Source organism: Varanus komodoensis, unplaced genomic scaffold, assembly GCF_004798865.1.
Source record: "Varanus komodoensis strain SLA01 unplaced genomic scaffold, ASM479886v1 scaffold4, whole genome shotgun sequence".
NCBI lineage: Eukaryota > Metazoa > Chordata > Lepidosauria > Squamata > Varanidae > Varanus > Varanus komodoensis.
This window is the reverse complement of record NW_025335941.1, coordinates 14,945,836-14,966,222: the sequence shown is the minus strand read 5'-3', so window position 1 is coordinate 14,966,222 and position 20,387 is coordinate 14,945,836. Positions and strand designations below refer to the sequence as shown.

General features: G+C 40.2%; 1 protein-coding gene across 1 annotated transcript; it reads left to right on the top strand.

Moving 5' to 3' along the window:
• The first annotated feature begins 8,066 nt into the window (after nucleotides 1-8,066).
• Nucleotides 8,067-19,683, top strand: IFNGR2 (interferon gamma receptor 2). The gene is made up of 7 exons (XM_044441689.1): nucleotides 8,067-8,277; nucleotides 12,056-12,182; nucleotides 12,933-13,099; nucleotides 14,207-14,352; nucleotides 15,534-15,681; nucleotides 17,019-17,173; nucleotides 18,456-19,683. The coding sequence occupies exons 1-7, from the start codon at nucleotides 8,208-8,210 to the stop codon at nucleotides 18,594-18,596; spliced, it is 954 nt and encodes a 317-aa protein (XP_044297624.1). The 5' UTR covers nucleotides 8,067-8,207; the 3' UTR covers nucleotides 18,597-19,683.
• Nucleotides 19,684-20,387: the final 704 nt, after the last annotated feature.

Sequence of the window (20,387 nt, the reverse complement as noted above, 5' to 3'; positions counted from 1 at the left end):
TTAGCATATGTGTTCAATGTATTTCAATTGTAACTTAAGTAAAGCTGGCCTCCAGTTGAACAGAATGTTTTGTTAGACATCTAGCAGCTGTGCCATCTTCCAGTCCATATCCCACCCATGGGTTTGATGGTTGTCATGTCAGCTGGCCCTCAGGTCTCCAAGGTGCTCCTTCTAGATGCCAGATCTGTGCAGAATAAAACTTCCCTCATCCACCATCTAATTGTGAATGAGGCAGCCAATCTGGCATGCATAACCCAGACCTGGGTGGGTGAACAGGGAATAGTAAGCCTCTCCCAGTTGTGCCTGTGTGGGTACTTGATTCAATATCATTAAGGGCCAGGGAGGAGGAGGAGTTTTGTACTATAGGAATGCCATCTCTCTCTCCAGGCACCTTGTTCATTGGATGACTAGTCTAGAGTCTTTGCACCTTGTGTTGGGCCAGCAAGACAGACTGGGGATTTTGCTGGTGTACCACTCACCCTGGAACCCCTCAGTCTTCCTACTGAACTGATGGAGGTGGTCTTGGATGTGATGTTGGAGTCTGCTAGGCTGTTGGTCCTGAGGGACCTCAACATTTATGCTGAGGGCACCTTATCCAGGGCAGCTCAGGATTTCATAGTCGTTGTGACAACCACAGAACTATCTCAACATATCACTGACCCAACACATTTTATTCAGTCAGTACAGCTTGAGGATCTGGATGCAATGCTTGGAAAGGTTCATGCAATCACCTAGATCCTTGTCCTTCACAGCATATCAAAGCCAGTAAGGAAAGAATAATACACTGGGCAAGGCAGGGGGGTCATCAGTTCCTCTTTGTGAGAGGGAGTGGTCCCATGCTATCTTAAAGAGGTGGTGGTGAAACTCTCCAGAAGCCCGTGCTTGACCCAGAAAATTTGAACAAGTACGGGCCAGTAACAAACATTCCTTTTTGGAGCAAGGTTCTAGAGAGGGTGGTTGCCAGTCATCTCCAGGCACTCTAGGATGAAACTGATTATCTGGATCCATTTCAATTGGGGTTCAGGCCTGATTTTGGTACAGTAACAGTTTTGGTCGCCCTGTATGATGACCTATTCCGGAAATGAGCCAGGGGAATGTCACTCTGTTGATACTGCTGGACTTCTTGGTAGCTTTCAGTGCTGTTGACCATGGTATCCTTCTGGAGCGGCTGGCTGAGGTGGGACTGAGAGGTGGCTCTGCTCCTACTGGGAGGGTGATCTCCAGAAGGCGGTGTCTGGGCAATATTGTTCAACCTCGTGGATTCTCCAGCCTGGAGTTCCTCGGGGGTCTGTTTTGTTCCGCAAGCTATTTAACTGCCGAGTGGGGCATATGGAGTTTTGCAGTGGGTTGCCATCAGTATGCTGGTGACACCCAGCTCTACATCTCTTGTTCATCATTGGTAGGTGAGGCTGTGAATGTGCTAAACTGGTGTCTGGCTATGATGATATACTGGATGAGGGCTAACAGCCTTAAACTCAGTCCATTTCTCCAGCATGAATATTAGCTATTCTGGCTTGAAATTAAGGGAGTTGCAGTCCAATACATTTGACAGACACCAACTTGGGGAAGGATGACCTAAACTAAGTACCTATGCCTAATATAATTCTGTAAATAATAAACAGTGTATATAAAAATTGTTTAGTCCGCAGTATCAAGTATAAGTCCCTGAGGAGTTTATTTGGCAAACTGTAGAATCCTTCACCTTGATACACATGACTACCAAGCTTTTGTTTTAATTTATTCCAGTACTTGTTTCTGCTTTACAGGGTTAGAGTGTCTTTTTCCCTATTTGTCCTCCCGCCCCAAGATCGGCACAGAAGCCCTGCTCTGGGAACCCTCTGTGAAAGACGTTAGGAGACAAAGTACCCGGAGGAGGGCCTTCTCTGCAGTGGTGCCCTGACTGTGGAATGCACTCCCCAGAGATGTCTGCCTGGTGCCGTCATTATGTTTTTTTGCACCAGGTCAAGACCTTTTTATTTAATCAATATTGTAATATGTTTTAATATTGAATGTTATTGTTGTATTTTTTAATTTGCAGCCAGTGTGGATGGTCAATTTATTTATGTTGTAAGCCGCCCAGAGATGCAAGTAATTGGACAGCATACATAAAACAAATAAAAAATATTGAGCTTTCATGTGCTGCGGCTTATATGTAAAAGAAATGTTTCAGCTCTGAAACCTGCTATTAATTGTGAAACCTATGTAATGAGTCATACTTTCACCTACCAACAGATGTTAGTATGACTAACATAAAACAGAATCAATATTAGCTCTCCACTTGTAGTCCTGTATATTCTATTTATATATTTCTTGATTTGGATTGGTTAGGTGTGGCATGAAACCCCTTCAGATCCTCAGCCAAATTCTTAAACCTGGTGGATACTCTTATCTAGTTATCTCCCATTTGTGAGAATAAAATGAGCTAATGATGTACAGTTGTAATCCACTCTGAGCTAGAGTGGGAAAACAGCATAAACTGTATTTGATCTTGTGTGCTTTTCAATACCATTTGTACTCCTTTTTTGTATTCCTCGGCCATAAATTCTATTTTCATACTAAATATTCATAAATAATGCTAAAGCCAATTGATTCTATTGGATCTATTTTAAGGCTGGTTCCTGTACTTGCTATGACATGTTAAATCAATCTGATTTATTTTGACATAAGACATATGAAGTGTCAAGAAGATGAATTTTTTTCCCTTTATAATACTAGCACCTGGTATGATTCCATGAATCTGATTGGAAGCAGATTTAGGACAAATAAAAGGAACTACTTCACACAGTGCATAAACTATGGATTTTACTACCACAGTAAGTTGTCATGGCCACCAATTTGGAAGGCTTTAAAAGGGGACTAGAAAAAGTCATGTTATATTGAAGACTACACACTATCTTCTGTGCCAGGACATTATACTTATGTACACCATTTTCTGAAGAACATAGAGTTGCATTCTTGTCTTCCAGATTTCCTGCAAATAGCTGGTTGATCACTGTATGAACAGAAGGCTGGTCATTGGTCTGTTCTAGCATGGCTGTTCTTACATTCTTTCATAGACTAGAGTTCATTCAGATGCATGAAGTCTTACACATTATGTTGCTTATATATGGACACATGTGGCAGTGGTGGTATAAGCAGGCTGAAGGGTGATTAAATACAAAACTTCAGACTGGAGTAATTGTGTTAAATTTATTTAAAATGTTAGTCATTGTTAGTAATAATCCAATTAAGCAGTATTGAACCTGGAGTTGTTAATTAACTGGTAATGTGAATTAGCCTACCAGTGCCAGGATGCATGTCTTGTTTGTTTGTTTGGAGTGCTTGTATGCCCCCATTCGCATAAGCCTTGGGGCGGCTTCCAACAAATAACAATATACAAAATATACAGAATTGGAAACATCCCGGAGTTAGATAAAAGCAATAAATAATTTAACAATCAATTAAAATAACATTTAAATAAAAAGGTCTTGGCCTGGCGCTGAAAAGCAAATAATGACGGCGCCAGATGGACCTCTCTGGGGATTAACCCTGCTTTCTGAATGGTCACTGTGATTTCATATAGTTTTCAGCTTTAATATAATTATTGCTCTCTGTGTGCTTTCCTTTAGAATCATATGTAAACTGTTCCCACAACAACCACAAGCCATATATGTTATGTAAAATGTATACCACATGTGGTTAGGGAAATGATAAGAGGCATAATTTAAGAATCTACAGAATAAGTGTAGACACACAATCATGGGCTATGGTAGAAGTATATAAATTGAAATATTAAATACATTTTGCACTTTATTATCACTTTGTTGTACATAACATTGACTCATACAGTGAACTGTAGATACGAGGACTTTCTTCATAGTTATTTTGCTTAGCGTGTCGTGAATTGAAAAATCCTCATTGCAACATTCACCTCACCTACCAGGAGCCTCAATTTTGATCAGTTTTACTTCTTCCAAAAGCAAAGATCTGCCAAAAGAGAGGCATATACAGCATGTCCCTGTGTAGATTCATATCCCAATTTTCATTTGGTCCTCAATGAACTTGCACAACACTTTTGAGATACATAGCTACACTCATCAGAGATCTCTGTCATCTTACATGGTGCTGTGTCCCTCTGTCTCACACATGCACAGAGCCACATTTGTGGCTCACACTAAAACCCCTTGGCAGTAAGCTACAGTGGGCTGCTTGTTGTGTAAACCACCAGTGGTGCACCTGACAGACAAACTCACTGGGTTAATCACCTCCATCTTTTCCCACAGCTTTCCTAGGAGGTTTCTGTGGCAGTACTGACTTGCCTGCTCCCCCACACTAGCCACCATAATCACAAGTCAACTTACTTTCCATGGCCCTTTTTTGTGAGACCTCAAAGTCTGCCTCAAGTGGCACTGTGGAGGAAATGTTAGTGGTTAGCAAATACTGCTTGTCAGGGTGGCTTATTTCCCTCAAACAAGCCACCCTGTGAGAAATGGTCTGGGTTCACCTGGCAGGACAAGCCACTAAAGATCTCTGGGGGGAAAAGTGCAGAAAGCTGAAAAGAGCTCATGAGCATGGCCTAGAGGGAAAGAAGTCCAGCTGCAGCATCCCCTGGGAGACTTCAGGAAGACTGAGTAGCAGTGGGAGGGAGCAAACAGCTCATTAGTGCTTGCATTTTTCTTTGCTTTGGTCATGGAAACAAACTTCCATCTTGAGAACTCAAGCCAACTTTCCTTTCGCTAGCAGTTGAAAAATGGTGAACTCCCCTAATTTCCCTCTATCAACAGCAACTCTGTTATTCATTAGCACGGCTAGAGAAAGACAGTTGTGCATCCAAACGATTAATAGGCAAGTAGCTGTTGGTGATCTTTGCCAGTGTGCAGTAGCCCTAGCCTAGCTTGCCCCACAAAGCTTAGAATCCTTTCTCCATGCCTTTACTTATCTCAACACATGTGCAAAGGGTGCCACTGTGGAATTCAGGCAGTCAGACTTGGATTATTTTTCCTTCTAGCTTTATTATTTAAAGCAGTGGTAGGTAACTTTTTGGGGATGTAGGCATATTCAGTAATTTGAGAAAATATCCTGGGCATAAGCACAAAATGGTGGACCCGCCTTGGCAAAGGACAAGTAAATTGCTGAAAAGACTAAATACAGGGCCAAGGTAGGGACTGAGGTCCAACATACTAACTTTATTTGAAATCAGTTGTCAATGCCAACAGAAAAAGCAAGCCACTGGAAAGAAAATTAAGTGGGAGGGTTAGAGCACCTTGTACACTGGTACAGTCAGGAACAGATTACCTATCCCTGGTTTACTCTGTCTGACACCAGTTTACTAGTGTTCCAGATAGAACTTCCTCAGATTCTAACTAGAATTCTAACTAGATTAAACCTGGGGCTTTTGTGCTGTGCGTGCCACCTAGCTGCTGGCAGTGGTGCAGCTAGGACTGGACTCAGGCAAAAGCCAGGGATCCCACAGCCCTCTCCTCTGCCCCGTGACTACCCACAGAATGGCAAGAACTGTGGCAAACATGCTCAGTTTTAGCATCTGGTCTGGCATGGGCATGCTGGGGTACACTACAGATGATTCTGTTTGCTGTGGATTTTTTTTAATAGTAAAAGAACAGCTGGCTGGCATGTACATGACTACAAATGCTCATTATTTAAAAAAGTAGTCTTTTTCTACAGCAAAATTGTATTTATTCCCAAGTAATTGTGTTTAGCATCAAAATAGCCAAAGCAAACTCAATTTTATTCTAGTAATCATGATAATGCTTGCTTAACTGAGTTTAAAATGTAAAACTATGCACAATATTTTTCCTTTTCTTTTTACAAAGATGGCAAACTCTTTATCTCTCTGCTTTGCTCCAATATGTCAGAAAGTGCAAGAAAATGTAAAATGGCTGGGTGCGGTACAGCGGAGAGAAATCATGCTTTACAGATGAAGTAATCTACATAGTTCTCTAAAAGGTTCTTCCTGCAGAACCATTACACCCAGGATCTTCCATTCTGTACATGTATAAAATGTGATTTCCTCATTCCTGAGGTTGTGGCTGTCAGGCAGGCTTTTTTGACATTAATACCAAGGGCAGTGGAGGATGCTATAAGGTCTAGTAATAATTTTGTATACAGACTTCATTTCTAAACACATACACAAAACACTACAAATGTATGGGTGACACCATCTAATGAGTCATCCACAAGATGCATAATTCTTCAACCAGGATGGAAAGTAATGGTGTCTTAATAAAAAGCCCCCAAGGGATGTTTGGTGAAAGCTGAAATAAAACTGAGCATTAGGTTGTAGTTACCATTGTTCCTACAGTGCACAATGCACTGCGTTTTATACCGATATTCCTGCTAGGCTTGTGCATATTGCATCCATTCCTCCATTTGTCTTGCTTTCCACACTAGAGAAATACAGCCAGGTATAATATTAACAACAAATCAAGTTTGCCCTCATCTCTCTGTGTGGCACAAAGAGGCAGCAAGATGGACTGCAGCATTTCAGACTGCTGGTGAGAGATCACACTTGCAGATGCTCCTCTACATTACAAACTCTCTGTAAGCAAGAGCAACGCATCAGGCAGAATTATAAACTTTTTCTCTGACAGTCACTTTTATTTATTTTATTTATTCAGCTTATGCAGTTATTTAGTCCCAAGGACTCTCCAAGTGGATCACAAAGATGCCAATGAAAACATCTCATAATAAAACATATAACCATGTAAGAATAACAATATATAATATGCAGCTGAAGGGTCAGATGTTAATAGATTAAAATAGTATATTAAACTACAGAGCAATATAAAACAATACCATTTAAACTGAACAATATAAAATCAATTATTAAAATGTATGGAGAATATTTACTAGATTGTAATGATGGTGCCATGCAAACTGCTCTCGGAAAACAGTTCCATAGATGGAGCGCAACCACTGAGAAGGTCCCTCTTCTATTTGCAGGGAATCATTTGGCTTTCTTTTTTATGATGTAGAGTGGTATTCAAATGTTTTATGTTGGACCTCTTATTTTACCATGTAGAGTGGGGTATGTATGTATTTAAGCCTAACCTTATTTGTATTCAGCTGTGTGCTATTTTTAAGTAAATTTACATCACTTTCTCCCAGATACCTTCCAGATTTGTTGAACTGCAACACCCATTATTCCAAGCCAGCATATGGATGGGATTGCAGTCCAACGTACCTACAGAGCACCTGTTTGGCGAAGACCTGTTTGCAATATAACCTGCTACGCTGCTTCCTTCGTATTTGGTGGGTCAGAGGTAGATGACCCCCTTTGAGTTTATATATGTTAACAGGCTGCTTCAGGATGTGGGTGACAAGGAAACCACTTTCCTTTGGTGGTTCCCTCCTCCTCAGTCATCTCCCTGCAAAAAGGACGGCAAGAAGCAGCTATCTCAAACTTTCAAAGGGGGCTCATGTCTTCCAGAAGGTCATAGATGTTGTTAGGGGTGGCCCACTAGGGCTGGAGCTGCTCCTTTCCCTCCCCAGGTCCCACTGCTCTTCCTGAAATAAGGATACGAGGGCTCTGGTGATCTCGGTTGCATCTGATCCCCTTGGATTAGCTGACTTTTTTGCCCACCGCTGCTCAACCTCTGCTGTCCCCATCCGCAATGTTTCTGCCCATGGGTTTATTTCCCTGAAACCTACCATCCTCTCGCCCGTTCATACATGAACTAGAAGTGCCCTTAGGAGAACAAGGGCCGTTAAACACAGGTTTGTACGACATATGTAAATTAGCATAAGCAAACCAGTTCTGTCCTGTGGCCCTGGGCCCCGGACCATGTCGGTACTTGTACCGCGCCTCCAAGGGCCCAAGTATCCCAGCAGGTAATAGTGGCGTCAGTTTTACGGGTGCCGCCTCTGGCGCGCTGCCGCTGCACGATTCAGGCCAGATTTTCTCTTAACAGGCCTGTCCAAGAAAGCCATGGCGCGCATGAATCGCCCCCAAAAACGGCAGGCTGAGTTTGCCAAAGGCAGTTAATGACCTCGGCTCCGGTTCAAGCTTCCAGCGAAGCTAACTTTGGGCCTCGAGGGAGCCGGCGCTCGCGTCATGCCTCTTCCTCCACGTTCCGCCCCCGACCGAGTGCGGGAAGAGGGCGGACTCTGGCGGGAGGCTCCGGGAACGCTTGAGCCGCGATGGCAGCTGAGAAGAGAAACGGGCTGTCCGGCCGACCGGGAGACGCGTGAGACGACAAAGCGCGACGGCCATGCTGCGCCTCAGTGTCCTGCTGCTACTCACCTCTCTATGGAGGTCACTGCTTTCTGCGGCCACCCCAGGTACTTTGCGAGGCCGACCGAGCCTCTCCCTGTTACGCGCGAGAACTGGGGCCTGGGGAGGCGGAAGGCAACAGCAATACGGAACCAGTGTGCGGCCCGCCCTACCCTGCCGCACTCGCAAGGCTTGAGACTTTCTGGCCGGCATTTCCCCTTCCTGGGGGTCCAGCGAGAGGGTGGTTTTTGGATATTCAGAATCAAAAGGGCTGCGTGGCTTCCAGAGTTTCAGGTCGTTTCAGTCCGTCCCGCGGCTGCAACCTCCCCCCTTCATTGATAGAGTGCCTTCATTGAACTGTTTTGTGTCCGTATTAAATAAACACCTCATTGAAGCCAAAGTTGGCAAACGAGGGAAAGAAAGTATTATTAGGAGACCATGTAAAAACAAGGTAGAGTGCTGAAGTTGGTCACTAGTATCCAGTTCCTTATTTCTTTGAGCGATAGAAATAAAGCTCAGCTCTCAACTGAATTCAACCTGAATGTGTGTTCCCACGCATATAGATATGCTTTGAACTGCTGCATTGCATATGAACACACTTTTCCCATTAAGATAAACACTAATCTTCTTCAGTCAAAACACAAGATTAATGTATGATTATAGCAGATGATGAATGTAAATAAGGAATTGGAAGTAGGAAGTCCAAATTTAGCTTCATAACAAATCAAAACCTGCACATCCAGGAGAATGTTCTCTTCCAGTTGGCACTGAGCTGCATCTAGTGCAAAGATTTATTTAGGCATGAGTTTTCTTGTGTGCTCCAGCGCTTTTTGTGGGGTACATAGATCCAGTTCCTTAGCCTGTACTACTTATTTTGGCTATAATACGCATTGAGTGCCATGTTTGATAGTGCCAGTTGCATCTGACCCAAAGCTTTCTTGGGGTGCAACAAAGGACTGTCAGATGGGTGCACTCAAAACCAAAACATCTTTCTTGTCACGTATTCCCTGGCTATTATGGGCATGGGGAACACCATATTAAAACTATTTTATTGTAAGTTGCAAAACAAAATCTTTAAAAGGGAAAGAGTTGTGGCGGGTTGGCTGGGCCAGCCAGTCAACCTCGGCAAGCGGCGCGAGAAAGTTTAAAGAAAGAAAAAAAAGACTGCAGTCCAGAAATCAGTTACAAAGCATGCTCGGTTTAGTTGCAGGGGGAGAACAGCAAAAACTTCTTCCCCCAAGGTTTTTTCTTCTTCTCTCTTCTCCCCCCTCACCACCGGCATCTGCTTTTAGTACTTCACACTTTTTACCTAGGCATTTGAATACAGCCAATTAGCCATTGTATACAAGCAGCCAACACCTTAATGCTTAGGTTACAAGCCTTATATGGTTACAAGCCTTATATGGTTACATAGGTAAATTACAATACTCTTGGTCTTCGTGTGGTACGTGAGTACAGCATGACCCAGCAATGAATTCCCACAAAGAGTTACATAGATTTTCAATATATCAGTTGTACATAAGGTTCAACAAGGCCAACCAAATAGTCTCATATGTATCTATTTGAAACTGTATGCTATCAGTTCTAACATATAAAGCCTTTTTAGGCCTTCAATCTATTGCATTACAGGAGGTGAGCATTTAACTTTTCTGTGTCATCTTCTTGAAAGGTATGTCCATTTAACTGTTAAAAGGGCACCCAGAAAAATCCATTCACATTGATCAAGCGTTAACTTTCAGGAAGCAGGCAGATAATTTAGAAGAATATATGCATCAGAAAATAAAGAGTGTTCCTAATCAAGGTTTATGCATATGATAACTTCCACAGAAAAAGAGGCAACTACTGAATATTGCCAAAAGCTATGATTAAAAGACGCATTAGCAGTATTACACCTCCAGCACCTAGCTGACAGACAACCCTTATTAAAGAGGTGTGAGGCATCCTGTAAATGCAAAATGAGAGTTTTCATTGAAGATGAGACCTAAGATCCACTAAAGCTTCAAATACAGATACTAAAGTGACAGTCCATTGATTAGACTGACTAGGACAATTTAATCCCATATTTGATTCCTACTTAAAAACCCCTGTATTGAATTTATTCAGTAATAATAAATAGTTGTACATATGCAAATAAGTGTGTCCCATAGAAGAGGAGACTGTGAAGTTGTAAATGCTGCAGAACCAAACAGATTCTAAGAAATGTTGTCACTTCGTTGTATTGCCACTCAGCTGTAGAAGACAAATGGTATTTGAAACACACATCTGAAAATCATAGAAATTCATCATCAACCCACGTAATTGATCCAGAGTAAAAATAACCTACCCGTCCAAGTCTGCTAAAGAAAAAAAAACTTACAAATTTTAAAGACTGGATTTTGTAATGAATTTCAAATTTAGCATCAATTTAGCATGTGAAAATGGATACTATAGGTATCTGCTACACATCTCTACCAGCTATAACTGAGGAAGGGTCCCTATCCATTTGAATACACAGAGAGCATAATGCTGTCCATTTGGGAAAAAGAATCCAGACAAAAAGATTCCAGCATTGATCGAGATAAAAATCAAATCGAGGTGGGAAAAACCAAAAGTCAAAAAATAGGCCCCAAGATTTTAAAAAATTCGAAAAGCCAAACTCATCTTTCTTGAGGGAAAGTTACATCCTTTTCAGTTATATTTGTTTCAGTGAAGACCCACCCCCTGCCCATGAAAAAAATGGGGATACTATGTTTGACAATGCCCTGATCCTAAATAAATCTTTAGGTCAGATATGATTCAGTGCCATTGCTAGCGAACCATCTTCTGGATATGGTATATGACTTAGGAGTGGCCTAAAGTTTATTGTGGAGTTCATACTACCAGTTTCTTATTTGCAGTTGTCATCTGTGGGTATCACACACTGCGTTTTACAAAAATTAATTTTTATTGAAGATAATTATTGTTTATCTTGATGGAAAGAGTCTCCAAACATACAGATATGTAGTATAGTCCAGAATATGGTTTAAGTTGTGGAGGCATATATGCTGAAGTTATTTTTCAATTTACATCAGGAGTGGCTTTTCAAATGCCGTTGAACTGCCCTAGTCAGCATAGCTAATGATGCTGGATGATGGGAGCTATAGTTTTCAGTGAGTATGTTAGCCCAGACAGTATTACTTCTAGCCCTGAAAAATTGTAGTGATATAAAAGACCAAGACAATGCTGTGAGTCTCTAAGATCTTGGAAGCTAAGCAGGGTCAGTCCTGGTCAGAATTTGGATGGGTTACGTATGTGTATGATTATTGTTATAAACTGCCCAGAGAGCTTTGGCTGTGGGCAGTATAAAAATGCAACAACAACAAGTAGTAGTAGTACTACTAGTAGCAGTAGCAGTAGTACTCATGGTATTCATCTATTCCCTCTTCTCATTTGTGATAGTGTTTATGCACTAAAAAGTAATACTCCATTTTATTTCTCTTTTTCTTTAAAATAATTTTCTAATTCGTATCAATTTCTGTTGTTTGGTAGTCTATAATATCTTGGCTGGAATTTCAGCTCTGGTATATGGGATTCATTTGAGGTGTTCAGTACTATTAAGTGAAGATAAATATAATGGAATAAGTTACTGTAGAATTAACACTGTGTTAGGTTTTTTACTTGTCCCTTTTTCTTTGCTGGAAGGTCTGTCGTAGTGGTTTTCACTGGGTTCCAGACACTTGGAGTTCTTTTCCGTCAAGCAGAATTACCTGCCCCAGCATCGGAGGCTTCCTCACCATTACCACAATTAGTATTTTTATTTGACCTGAATTTGGAGGCATCCTGGTTGATCAGTTTTTAACTCCTATGATGTTTTCACTGTCTTTTTAGAATCTTCTGTCTTCTTACCAGCACCACAGAATTTGACAATTACCTCATATAATTTTCGGAATACATTGAGATGGTCTCCAGTTAATGGAATCAATGGTACGGTGTCTTACAACGTTGAATTCTGCTGGTAAGTATAAAGTTCTTGTGCAATAAACCCTTTCTGCATTTTGCATTTATTTGTTGTTAGTCACGAAGTCGTGTCCAACCCATCGTGACCCCATGGACAACATTCCTCCAGGCCTTCCTGCCCTCCACCATCCCCCAGAGTCCACCCAAGCTCACACCAACTGCCCCAGTGACTCCATCCAGCCACCTCATCCTCTGCTGTCCCCTTCTTCTTTTGCCATCTATTGTTCCCAGCATTAGACTCTTCTCCAGGGAGTCCTTCCTTCTCATTAGGTGGCTAAAGTAGTTGAGTTTCATCTTCACTATCTGGCCTTCTAAAGAGCAGTCAGGGTTGATCTCCTCTAGGACTGACCGATTTGATCGCCTTGCAGTCCAAGGGACTCGCAGGAGCCTTCTCCAGCATCACAATTCAAAGGCCTCAATCCTTCGGCGCTCAGCCTTCCTTATGGTCCAGCTTTCACAGCCATACATTGCAACTGGGAAAACCATAGCCTTGGCTATGCACACTTTTGTTGGCAGGGTGATGTCTCTGCTTTTTAGTATGCTGTCTAGATTGCCATAGCTTTCCTCCCCAGGAGCAAGCATCTTTTAATTTCTTGGCTGCAGTCCCTGTCTGCGGTGATCTTGGAGCCCAGGAAAATAAAATCTGTCATTACCTTCATTTCTTCCCCATCTATTTGCCAGGACACTTACACAAAAATAAAGCTTTACAGAATTTCACTAATTGTCTGGTCTTTGTATTATATTGCAGGGACACAGAGCAACATTGCAAAAAAACGAACTGCACAAATACAACAAAGCCTGAATGCGATTTTGATAACAAGCATTTTCACACAGTCATTTTACGTGTTAGGGCTCAACAAGGGAAATTAAAATCTGCCTGGACTAAAACAGCTTCCTTTCAGCCCAAGAGAGACAGTATGTTTCTTTCATTTGATTTCCATGCCATTATAAAGATGTGATTATTTTTGTGGGAGAAAAATTAAAGGATACCAACTGGACTTACTGCAGTATGAATAGGAAAGTCTTGTGGCACCTTAACAACTAAGGGTTAGATCTAGTTTTAAGCTCAGTCTCCTTCCCATAACCATCCCTTCATTTCCTCTGCTGCCAAAAATGCTACATGGAGAATCAGAAGACCCTGCTGTATGGGATGAGATGGCGTGAGGGGTATCTCCAAAATCAAGCAGAGTAGCCTTCCACAGGCAGAGCCCTAACTTTTAAGGAAGGAAGATCCTGAATCAAACCCTAACATTCTAGTATAAGCTTTCAGGGACACTTGTATTTCATATGAAGTCTTTTCCATGAAAGCTTATAAGCCAGAATAAGTATGTTACTTTTAAAATGCCACAAGATTCTGTGAATTTCAGTACAAAAGGTTAACATCACTACCCACCTAGAAATACAATATGAACAACCTTATATTTCAGTTTGTAGAGGCATGCTGGTACTGCAATAGCTATTTGTTAGGCTGTATTCCTGCATCTAGGCTTGGCCAGCTGAATTGTCTGTTGCACTTTTCTGAGTGCAAGAAACAATTCAGCTGATGTTAGATACTGTGGTGGAGAAAAAAGCAAATGAGAACTTCATCATATGCCAGTATGTAATAAGTTTGCTCTAGAGACAAATCAGAAGAACACCTATCCTGACCTATGCGCAAATAAATCTTACATGAAGAAGAATATTTGTGTACACAGCAAGACACTTTTCTGATTGCCCAACTGCTGTTGTCATCATGACTTTTCCAACCTTATGACATTTTATTCCAGAGATTTCTTGCAGTGTTGAAGAACACAATCTTTTTCCAGCCCTACAACGGCTTATTTCAGTTATTTAAATGGCAAATGGCAGGAAATTCTACATTCCTATGTGAATGCAGTCCTGCTGTTTCTCTTGACGTCTACTAATACATACCACTCAGAAGGTCTTCTTGTTCATATAGTAGGTGGAAGATATTGGATTGTGTTTAATCAAAATTATAAGAAATATGTTTAACTGATATTTGCTTGACTTCGCCTGTTTTAGCTGTTTTGGGACCTCCAAGATCAATAACTATAGTCACAGAACCTGGCTTGCTTGTTGTAAGGTTCTTGCCTCCATTTGACCATACATCAAATTTCACTGCCTTTGGATATTCAATAGACTACTGGGATAGTTCAACACATGAAATAGTAAGTACTTGCCTTTTCTTGACAAGCTGGTAGTGGAAGAATATCTGTTCATGACACTGACACACAGATGTATGTGCCTTAATGCAACTGTAGTTTTTGTCTAGTTACAGAAATTATTCTAATGAGAATCATTTGGACTCATTCAGTGGAAGTTTCTGAAAATAATGTTTTGTGAATTAACATTGTCTTGGAAGGCCTCACACAAGAGAGAGTGATCATCAAGTCTGGGGGAACTCCCAAGATTTGTAGTAGTACAAAAAACTTTGTAGGAAAAAACCTTCAAAATTGGAATTTGGAATTCCAAAATATAGTATGCTCAGTGAGCATGAAATTTTGATGGACTCTTGAGGAAAAAATGGGAAGCAGGGGTGAAGATGGATGGAATAGAGTAGCTGGTATTCAAACCAAGCATCACTTAACACTGCAGTATTTCATTGTAGGTCCTACATTGTAACATACAAAAAAGCTCACTGAAGCTTTACAAATGCTTGTGGAATTCATTCTTGTCCAGTTACATCATGGCACTTACATGTTAAGAGGTCATTTCGCTGTACAAAAGGCAGTCCTTAGGGTGCTTGGAAAGCTTCACAGATTAATCTTCCTGTGTACTGAAGAATCCAAACCTTGATGGAGAGCTACATGTAGTCTGAGAAATTCTTACAGAAAAAATGGCAAAGCTGGCTTGGAAAGTCCCAAGGAGCAGGTACAGGAAAGTTGGCATTAATGTGGGTTGGATAGGCCAGCTTTGAGCCTCTTTAATTTGGGGAGGGTGGGGGTATCAGATGCACTGTAAATCCTTGAGAAAGTAAGTAGGAACAGCTCAAAATGTATTTATTAAATTTACATACCACCCATCAGCCTGAAAGTCTCTCTAGATGGTTCACAACAATAATGAACTAAGACATTAGGCCTCTTTGACAGCATGCCAATGTCACACTGTTTAAGATATTTTGAATGTAACTTGTACTAGTCACAAAATATTCTAGAGCTAGTTCTATAGAATTCAATGAGACTTGTGCAAAAGTTTTCTAGATGAGTGAACTGTAAGTTTAAACTAGAATATCACTTCTCAATCTAGTTAAAGCGAAACTGTGACGCTTATATGACATAGATGTCAAATTAATTTGGTTACATATTGCCATATAATAAAGCTATATTTTTCCCATCTTCCTACTGCACAGATGACAAAATACACAGATGATCTAGAATACAGCTTCACAGATCTCAAAGAAAGGACAGAATATTGCTTTCAGATAAAAGCAATTCTTGTTCAGGATAAAAGACCAGGACAAAAAAGTGATCGTCATTGCAAACAAACTGCAACTTCTGGTTTGTATTTTTTTTCATAAATAATACTGGCATGGCTGGCTTGGGCATGCTGGGAGTTGTAGGAATTTTTTTTCTGTCTAAAGATCCTTTAGACTGTACTCTTAACTTCTCTGTCATTAAACTGAGGTGGATTTAAGGAAATAGATTACATTATTTTTTTAAAATTTTTAGAGCTAAAATAATATCACTTAATCACTCAGGTAGTTAAAGGAATTTTCAGCAGCTAAAAACTGTCTTGAACTATTCAATTGACAAATATAAAATATGTAGCTATGGATATGTTGTGTTCTGTATTTCAAAAACTGCAGAATATGAATTCTGTTGTGCCTAATGTTTGTAAAGAATCACTGTGTAAATGGGCACAGGGGACAGGACTGCAAAGTTGAAACCAAGTCAAAAGAAAGTCCCCTGTTCCAGACTGTTTGAACCCTTACATTTTCATGGTTTGTAAGGTTCATTTCAGATGTTTCTTATACAAAAGGTGCTTTTGTGTAAGATTTAAAAGTATGAAACCAGTTTTTATTGCACATGACCATCAGCATGTTGTTTTCACACTGTCTCCTGTGCAAGATATTGCCCAGTATGTGAAAATGTGAAAATGTTCCTTAAACATTGTCAGGAATCATCAGATTTGTTCTCCTTTCAAGGATGAGGGGTAAAAATTTACTTTTTACATTTGTTGTTGTTTGGTGCAGGTTACACTTGCTTTTTGTTAGTTCTGCCCAGATTATGGGATACTTTTGCTTCACGATGAGACTGGAGGGTGTAGGTTCTTATGCCCTAGACTATGACAAAGCAAAACAATATTGCTGCCTTCCCTTTCTTCCCCCCCTTCAAACTGCTGAAGGGGGGAAGATAGTCTAAAACTGCAATGATTGAGAAAAAATCTACTAAATGCACAGAACATGCTATAGTCATAGCTATAAAGAATAAATCACTGATGTGCTTCCACTGTCAAATGTATTTAGACTGCAAACAGAAGAGTCAGCTTGCCACCCCAGATGGTCCATACTTTACATTTTTTTGTAACAGCATAGTGGCATCCCTGCAGGAAGCCCTGTGTGCAATTTGCTCCAAATAGTGCCTTCCTTCTTTCTCTAGGTTCTATGTGTAAATTCTCTTTCAGTTTCCCTCAGCTTGAGGGACATTTCAGTTCCTCACAGAAGTACCTTGCTGGCCAGTGCTCTCTGTTTGAACTTATTATGAAACCTTGGTTGCAACATTTCATAGCCTGTTATCCAAGATTATTGAGAAATGTCCACATTTACATTCTTGGGATATTCTAATTAATTTGAGAATAATATGTTAATATTTGTGAATGTCCTTTTCTCTTTCAGTGGCAACAACAATTATCTCTGTCACATTGATATTTGGATGTGTGATTTTTATATATGTTGCAATATTTTTGTGCCTCATAGTTATTCGAAAGTATCGAAGTAAAATTAAAATATTTTGGCAGGCTCCTCTAACTATTCCATCTCACTATGAAGAGGTATGCACACTGATTTCTGATGATTAAAAATAAGTGTGATTATAGCAAACTGCAATTAGCATAGGATTATGATTTGATCCACAATGCAACTGCATATAGCTGTACTTTGGAATGTTAAGCAAATTTCCCAGCCCTTTCCTTCACAGCCATCTCCTTGCATAGCTGGAGTTTGGACACCACATGTTTTACCTGCTGTATGTACTTGTGACAAGTTTGAATTTATTATGACAATATAACAAGTTGTAAAACAGCTGTTATTCAGTTGGGCTCAGTTCCTTGCTTCGGCACAGAGGAAATGGCATATAGTACCAGTGGAACAGTGGTATAATGGTCAGTTTTGAAGTGCAGATGCTTATTATGATAGTTTCCACAGCTACACCCCCAAGGAGAGTCCACATTTTCAGGCTGCTGAAAATTATCTGTAGCAACAAACCAATTCTAGCAATTTTGTCTCCTCCATAAGAAGGTGTTTTGTAAAACTGATAGCAATTGTTCTAATTGAAGGTCTAATTGTTCCTTCAAACCCAAGCTACCTAAAATAGTACTATTAAAACACAGATGAGTGCATTTGCTTAAAAAATTAATTTTCATTCAGAAGCGAAGAATCGCAACTAAGCTTCTGGGAAATGGAGAATTCTCAGGAGCATGAACATTGAATCAAGGCTTCATGGTTTGAATTAAGCAGGAGCTCTGGTTTACTTTTTGAAGATGGAGCAGTTTACTGCAGTTGGATCTTCCAAGGAGATTTGAACTGCAGAAGGGGGCAGGGTGTGATATTATGGGCTGCTGCTTTGTTTTATCCTGAGTAAGCACTCAGATAGGGTTCTGCCCAAGATAATACTTAGCAACAAATTCCAGTTTGAAGCAGTCATCACTAATTTATGAATGTGGGGGAGTTACTATTCTGTGAATACATGTCTATGCTCAAACCCTGGGTTTAAATGTAATTTGGTTCCTGTTCTTTACATGTTTGCCATTCCATTGCTCCTTTTCAATTTGTCAAATAGATAAAAATTTTACTTAGTATTTTAGTAGCTTCTTTTTCAATGAACTGATAACATAAAGAATGCAATTATTTTAGAAAAATGCATTTGTGGATTTGATGCAGCAGAATGTTCCTGACTGCATGCTTTTACTTTCTTCTCCATTGTGAATAGTTTCCATTCATTCCTTTGAGAAAAAGAGTTATGTCCTGCACTTGGGTGTTGCTGCAGTGAAGTCTAGTAGAGAATCTGTTCTCCATTTTAAGCCTTAACAATCTAATACTTTGGGTTTTTTTTAGGATTTAAAAAATTCTGAAATGATTATGGATGAAGAACTCCAGAATTGTGCAGGAGAAGACACTTGGGACACTTTGTCAGTTATCACCAATGCAGAACAAAGTCAAACTCTGACAGCTTCACTAATGAAAATCAACAAGTAGATTTATTGAAAGCTGAAGAATCCACTTGAGGCTAAACCATATTGTTCACTTGTGAGATTTCACTAGATAATTGTTTCAGTGACCTCTTTTTGAAGAACATCCAGCTGCAAAGCATGCACTCTCCATGTCAATTGGAAACAAACACAAAATATGCAGTAAGGGATCCCAGATATTATGGATTGATATGGATCTATTTGAAGGCATCTCAAGTGACTTGAAAAGGCTGCTTTATTTCCTGTCTCATATTCTGATGAGTCACCAGAGAACAGAGGTACTTTCCATCAGGATGACTGCATGATGACTCACTGCAATATACTAAAACCTTGAAGAACAGAAGTCAGTTTTAACATGCTATTCAGCTAATGAAACAGCTTGAGACTGTAGTGCTGCATAGAAACACAAGTGCAAAGAACATGCACCAATGATCTCATTTAAGCCCATCTACAGATGTGATATTAAAGTATGTTATTTCAATGTTAATGCAGGAGCACTGGTGCTGAATTCACTTCCAGACTCAGTTAAAGGGCTTTATCTTTTAATTACTGTGGCTCTACATATCTTAAGGAGGGCCTACTCCCAACTTCTCACCCATTCATAGTTGTCATCTGCATTTTTTCCTTTATAGAAGACCTGAAAACCACTGAACCTCTTTATTGAAGCAGCCACATGATAGAATACCTTTCCTGAAGCAATTTAGCTACTACCTTCACTTTATAAGTTCCACTGAAATTTGAAACTTTCTTTTTTTAAATGTATTTTTGAGCTCGTGTGCATATTTACTATTTGATTATGTACTGAATTATATGTGGTAGTTTTCTAATTTTAAATGGAAGAACCATGTATTGCTAATTGTTTACATTAGGAATCAAATTGCAATCAAGGCTGCTGGAGTAAGATTTGATGTATCTACTTAGTGCAAATTGTAAAGGTTTTTTTCCTTTCCATTCATTTTATTAGGGAATGGAACATTTAACTTGCTGCTTATGCCAAAACAAGACAGATGGTGCTGTTGCTGAATTGCCAATGTCTGAGTAGGTGCAGCAATATTACTGTAATAAGTTTTTGTGCAAATCACACTTTTAAAACATTTCATGTAGTTTCCTTATTTTTTAAAAAGATTATTCCTTTAATTAGAGAGACTTGACTCAAGCAGTTGGCATTATTCATATCATCTTTACTTCCATGCCTTGATCACCCTTATTTTGTAGATCTGGACAAATATAAGTAAGTAAAGTGGATTTTATAACTCAAAGACCAGAAGCTAACAAGTTAATTGGTTTCTGAAGATTCTGGGCCAGTTCAGATATCACAATAAGCCATGTAAAGGATTAGCCACCATGAGTGGGTTGTTTACTTGCCAACCCACATTACTCCCCAGTGGAGGATAGGGTACTCTGACTTGCCATGGTTTGTGTCACCCTTAGTCCTCCAGCCCACTCCTGACACTTATCCCATGGGAGTCTGTTGTAAAACCCTTCCTACGTCCTTAATCCTGTGAAGTGGACACAGTAGACAGGCACATCTGTACTTATCAGGGGGCAGGTGGAAAAGTTATAATCCCTTTTGCACAGTTCACATTTACCAGAAAAGCTAAGTAATTTCTCCAAAAAGGAATTGGGATGGATGGGAGGAGCCAACTTCATTGTAACATCTTGCATTGACATCTGTCAGTTTCCTCCCTACTTTCAGAACTTTAATTGAACCCAAACTCATAGCTGTGGTTGAACAGGATGGAGGGATTGGGATGGGCAGATGCACCTGCTGTTAATTGATCCAGGACAGCTAGGCTTC